Source organism: Limulus polyphemus, unplaced genomic scaffold (assembly GCF_000517525.1).
Source record: "Limulus polyphemus unplaced genomic scaffold, Limulus_polyphemus-2.1.2 Scaffold1254, whole genome shotgun sequence".
Classification (NCBI taxonomy): Eukaryota; Metazoa; Arthropoda; class Merostomata; order Xiphosura; family Limulidae; genus Limulus; species Limulus polyphemus.
This window is the reverse complement of record NW_013666864.1, coordinates 1-6,603: the sequence shown is the minus strand read 5'-3', so window position 1 is coordinate 6,603 and position 6,603 is coordinate 1. Positions and strand designations below refer to the sequence as shown.

The window sequence follows — 6,603 nt, the reverse complement described above, 5'->3', positions numbered from 1 at the left end:
AAAATCAAAGAATCCATTTTAATTGAACAAAACAACCTTGTTCTATACCAACACCCTGGGGTGCCAAGATATCTCTTCTAAGTCTTGCAACAGTATCCGGTCATGTGACTTCTTTGTTCAATACTGTATATATATCACCGTAAACTGCTTGTACCTGATGATGACAAAACCTTGTCGAAACATTGTACATTTTCTGTTATGTTAAACTTATATTAAAGTTTTTCTTCACTACCCATTCAAGCCATCTCCAAGCAATATATATATTTATTAGATATAAATTGATCTTAGCCAAGAATATTGTTAACATAGGTATTGTTACCTAGTCTTATCTGATGTTCTTTTTGAAGGGTTAGGCCCAAGGTTACAGTTAAATTATTGTTAGTTTATAACATGTTTTTTATGAAACTGTAAATGTAAAAATGGAACTTTCTGAACTACAATAGAAAAAGTAAATCAAATTATATGAATATTTGAAGCCAAAACTAGATGCTGTTTTAACCCTTTCCAGACAGGTCAAAGGCCATGTCATCATTTTTGTTGACTTGCATTCAAAGTTTTATTGAATTACTATTTCATGAATTTATGTCAATAAGTTTGGTATCAAACTGTAGATTATAATTCAAATTTTAGTATTATCCATTACTCAATTTCTTAATTCAAAAGTAAACAAAAAAAACAACACAGTTAAATATTGATTTTTGTGTGTCATGTGGTATGTTGAATGCAGTACTGGTTCAAATTAGATGTTTGTGATGTAAAAATACTAAATCTGTAGTTTCATTCGATTTAGGAACTCACATTACCAATATTGACAAGCTAGAATATAAAGTAAGAGCCTCTTATCTTTTCAATTTGCTAAGATATTACTCGTATAATAAATCAAACACAGTTGCACCCCGCCCATCTCTTTCGAATTTTGAAAGTGCTCCCTTATATACACTTACTTCTGTATATGACATGAATAACCAATTGGAAGTTCAGAATGGTTTTCTCAGCCATTTTAACGTTTTTGTATGCCATCTTCTCTTTTTTTCGAACCAAGATTTCAAGAAGGTAGGTTGTGTCTTTAGTCTGCTCAAAATTTCATGTTTTTTTAGATTGAAATACAGCTTAGTTACTAAGCTGGATAAATTATAGTGGAATTCTATAGTATTGATATAGTAATTTATGAATTTTTGGTAATTCACCAAAATCCAACTCTGCCGGGTCTGGGATGGGTTAAAAGCAACTGTATGACTTATCAAAAAATTCACCAAAATCCATCTCTGCTGGGTCTGGAATGGGTTAAAAGCAGCTGTATGACTTATCAAAAAATTCACCAAAATCCAACTCTGCCGGGTCTGGAATGGGTTAAAAGCAGCTGTATGACTTATCAAAAAATTCACCAAAATCCAATGGAAGGAATATATTTTCAGAACAAAAGTTGAAAATTCATTTAAAAAATTTTAAAATTTCTACATTGTATTCATATTACATAAACTTTAGCGTTTGTTCAGAATATGATATTTTTTCCATGTATACAAATTGAGGAAAAATACTAGAATATTTGATATTGGGTCTGTATGTAGAAGTTGCAAAATTTCAAAAGTAGTGCATTACAGATATCAAAAATTGGAACCTTGGAAATGTACTTAAAGTTTCACACAGCAATTTAAGAAAAATTAAACCAGTCATAAAGAGTTAGTATGTTGATCATAAGTATTATCTACTATTTTCATTAAAAAGTATGTATTTTACAGTAATACATAAGAGTTTTGCATCCAAATATCTGCAACCTTCAGTAGAATCTGACAACTGACTCCATGGCATTCCCTACAAACTGTAAAACAAACCAAATCATGCTTTTTTGCAATTGCAACAAAACTGGCACAGTCGAACTTACAGTTACACTTCATTATTTTCACTATAGACTGAAAAACTGAAAGCATATCAGAGTGGATAATGTGCATCTGTCCATCAGTGATCTTACAAATCCAGTCTATAAAATTCATTCGAATCGCTTCTTGTTTTCCAGCATCTTTGCAGCTAAGAAAGTTGGTGGTAATACATTGGATTCAGTAGGTAATTAGCTTCAAGCAACCTTATAAGAATATCTGTACCTTATCTTGTTCAGACCTTCCTTCAGGTTTTCGTTGTGCAAACAAATATTTGCTTTCTTCCTTGCCACTATGATGTCATCTTCTGTAGCTGTTGTTTTCTTGAATTATTTTGCAATTTGTCTAAAATATATTTTTGCACTTTATGTAATGCAGTGCCTTCCCATTCCCGTGCCTGCAAGATGTCATGTCATAGCCAAGTACATCATGTACAAATGACAAGACTGTTCACATTTCTGTTTCTAGCACATTCTTGGTTGCTCTGATGTCCCGTGTCATTGTTCCCTTTTCAGACTACTGTTTTGGTTCGGTTCAGAAATATATATCAGATGAGGGTCCATTTTAGCATAGAAGCAAAAAAGCACCAAAAGATCTATGTCTTTGTTAATAAGGATGGTATGTCTGGAGTTGCCTAATTCTACAACAATCTGTATATCTACATTAAACTTGTGCATGAAGTGTTACAAATCCAACTCTGCTTAGTAACTCTTTCAGCAAATGTAAAAATTTGTTATTTATTAACTTAGTTTCCTATAAAATGCTCTTTTCTTGTGGTCATAACCACATTCCTTACAAATTGTAGATCTATCTCAACATACCCTCCATCATGTCACAGATGTATAGCATCCTCTTGTGGGATCATCAGTGTAGCCATCAAATACACCAAATCAACATACGAGTCACTAATAGCATCATTCGTCTGCTTTGGAGTCCTTTGTAGAAGGAACTTGCAGTCAAGCACAACGGTACATTCCGTCCAAATTTCTTTGTGTTACCCGTACCATCAAGAAGTTCCATATATTGATAATCATTTAATTTTTAACAATCACCAGTACTTTCCAGTATTAAGTCCAGTAGAATTTGAAGTTTGTTGCACATTCTTGAAGTCTTCAACATGATTAATTTTCAGGGGGTTGTACTTTCTCTTTGCCACCATGTGAAAGTAATATACTATACAATTTGCACTTCAAAAATTACCAACTACTTCAAATTAATCCAGCCAAGGTCTCTTTGCATTTCACATCACTCATGGTAATCAACTATCACAGAGGTTATCATATTTCTTGTCACTGACAGCATTTGTCTTGGAGATCAGCACGTCTATGCAGATGACAGGTCTTTGAATATGTTGTTTACTGACTGTTGTTAAGACAACAACGGATGTATGTTACTGCAGTTTCAGGACAGACTATATATATTGAGACTGAAAAAAGTATTGGCCGTGTGTAGACTAAACTGTTATTAAGATTTTTTTGTCTCTATAAAAAAAAAACACATTATAATTGATAGCTTTAGACATAAGTATTCATTTGGAATAACTAAAGTATTGTTATTACATCTAATTCGTTGTAACTTGTGTCTTTCAAAAATACCATTAGTTAAGGTTTAATCATGAGTTTATAAAAAAAAATAGAGCTTTAGAAAATTTTACAATGTATGAAAAAATATTAATATACTTTTTGATTTATTTCAACAAAATTAGACGAATAGGAAACAGGTTGGTTGTCCTGTAAAATTATGAAATTGTTTATTTAAATAAGTATATCAAGTACTTGTTGGTTGAACATTTGGTATCCAACCCGAAACACTGTCAGTTACACCTCTCCTTAATATAACTGTAACTTTCAACATTGTAGTAGTAATTATGGAAACGGTTTATTTTTCCAATTTTGATCTTAAATAAAATGAGCTTTTCTTTCAGATGAAAGTGATAGTGATGAAGATGAAGAGGAGGAGGATGATGATGAATGGGATTGCTAAGAGGTCTCTATTTTTCCCCTTTGTTAAGAAACAGATTTTCTTGTATCAGGGTTCTATCTGTATACTCAGTTAGTATTATCCTAAAAAAAAAAAACTATTTTTATTTGGAATGTTGATATATTCAGAGTGTATGGATCAATTGGAAGCTATCTGTGTTAAGAGCAAAAGTTTAACCTTGTATTTTTTTAAAGAAGGAAATTTGATTGTATCGTAAAAGAAAAGTGTTTAATCCTCGTGGCATAACATTAAAAATTACTGGCCTGAAATATTCGGTAAATAAATTAGTAATTTGCACGCTGAGGAGCCAATTACAGTAAAGCTCCTGAAAAGAAAGGTTTCAACACAAAGTTAATTTATATTGAGTTATAAAGTAAAGTGTATATCATAATGTAAGCCTTGTAAAGTAAGCTGTATATCGTAATGTAAGCTTTGTAAAGTTAATTGTATATTGTAATGTAAGCTAGTTATCTTTGTGTAAGTAATGCTTACTATTTTCAATATTTGAGTGCCTGTCTGAGTTACTTAAGATTAATCATGAGTTTATAAAACAAAATGACATTTTCTAAAGCTCTAATGTATGAAAAAAGATTAATATAGTTTCTGTTTTATTTCGGCAAAATTAGTCGGATAGGAAACAGGTTGTGGTTTTGTTTTTATTATTTAAGGACAAAACACTGTAGCTAATTAAAACTAGATAAACTTCTTGATGATGTTTAATAGTAGATGTTACAATGTACGTGATTTTAATTATAAAGACACACTGTTGTCTAAAATATTGTATTACCAGAACTTTGCTGAGAAGAGTTTCTATATCCTTGTTGAAACTTTGAGAAATGTTCTCGATTATTGCTTTTACACCAGCATTTAGTGACCTTGTGTTCTATTAATGTCCATATTGTGCAAAAAAACATTGAAAAATGTATTTTTATCCCATGGCTTTCATGTGTTTTATATGCACTTGAAACTGTTAATCTGTAATATTTCTTTACTGAAAATTAAATGAGGTTAATTGTGCACCATTGAAGAAACACACATCATTAGGTGCACAGTGTGTAGAGGAAATGCATTAGTTTTATTATAAAGAAATAACTACAAGAAATTTGCTTTAGATCTTTTTTTTTCTTTTTCCATTTACCATTTGTACTGTTTTCAGTCTTGTTGAGCATAAGTAATGTGGTATACATATTTATTAACGAAAACAACCAGAATATGTCGTAGCTAATGTGTGGTAGATGGAAGTGGACTGTTAAATATTAATAGATTGTGTACTAGTAGTATGTAGTAATAAAAATTAAATCCAGATCATAAGTAATTAACCTGTGACATCAGCAAAATAGACAATAAAAAATAATGTGTGAATCTTGTGAGGAGTACTGTGTGCAGTGGTCTGGTAGAGAATATTAAAAGTTACACTTGTCTATTATCTAATAGTATGATTATTATGTATCAGAAAACAAGGTATGATAAGATTCTAGATCGCAAAGCAAGATATGATAATTCTAGATTTCAAAGCAAAGTATGATAAGATTCTAGATCACAAAGCAAGTTATGGTGAAACTCTAGATTTCAAAGCAAGGTATGATAAGATTCTAGATCGCAAAGCAAGTTATGGTAAAACTCTAGATCGTAAAACAAAATATGATAATTCTAGATTTCAAAGCAAGGTATGATAAGATTCTAGATCACAAAGCAAGTTATGGTAAAAGTCTAGATTGCATGTTAACACCTATACTTAATTATAAAAACAAAATGCTATCAATATAATGTTATCCATTTTCAACACATATTCAGACATTCCTTTTTGTGGTTGTGCTCTTCCTATGGTATATTAGTAATAGCTGCATGTTTGTTAGTTAGTTAGTCACACCTGGTTTCTTTGTGGGAATAAGGTATGCAGGTTATGAGAGGTATACTTCAGTAATAAATGTGCATATGTATTTTTTATCACACTAAAAGATATTTAATAGCAATAAGAGTTAGGTGAGGTATGGAAATTTCTTTGATAAATATGTGACACTCTATTAATACAATATCGTGTGTTAAGACACCTGTGTCTGTGCGACAGTTCTGTCACATGGATACCAAGATGTGTGTTGATCTTATTTTCTAAGAAATTTGTGTATGTGTGACAGCCTTGTCATATGGTTACCAAGAGGTGATATGATCTTGTGGTATATAAAACACCTGTATGTGTGTGACAGTTTTATCATATGGATGTCAAGACATTATATGATCTTATGGTATAAGGTACCTGTTTATGTGTGACAGTTTTATCATGTGGATACCAATATATTATATGATATTGTGGTATAAGACACCTGTATATGTGTGACAGTTTTATCATGTGGGTACCAATATATTATATGATATTGTGGTATAAGACACCTGTATATGTGTGACAGTTTTATCATGTGGATACCAATATATTATATGATCTTGTGGTATAAGGTACCTGTTTATGTGTGACAGTTTTATCATGTGGATACCAATATATTATATGATATTGTGGTATAAGACACCTGTATATGTGTGACAGTTTTATCATATGGATACCAATATATTATATGATCTTGTGGTATAAGACACCTGTATATGTGTGACAGTTTTATCATATGGATACCAATATATTATATGATCTTGTGGTATAAGACACCTGTATATGTGTGACAGTTTTATCATATGGATACCAATATATTATATGATCTTGTGGTATAAGACACCTGTATATGTGTGACAGTGTTGTCAT

General features: G+C 31.2%; 1 protein-coding gene across 2 annotated transcripts in view; it reads left to right on the top strand.

The window, feature by feature from the left end:
• The window catches only part of LOC106462793 (neural Wiskott-Aldrich syndrome protein-like), a 43,265-nt gene extending 36,668 nt beyond the window's left edge, over window positions 1-6,597 (top strand). For both annotated transcript variants that reach the window (XM_013922755.2, XM_022390138.1), the window contains one exon: window positions 3,799-6,597. In XM_013922755.2, coding sequence (XP_013778209.1) covers window positions 3,799-3,857 — 59 coding nt within the window. In that variant the 3' untranslated portion in view covers window positions 3,858-6,597. The remainder of the gene's footprint in view (window positions 1-3,798) is intronic.
• Window positions 6,598-6,603: the final 6 nt, after the last annotated feature.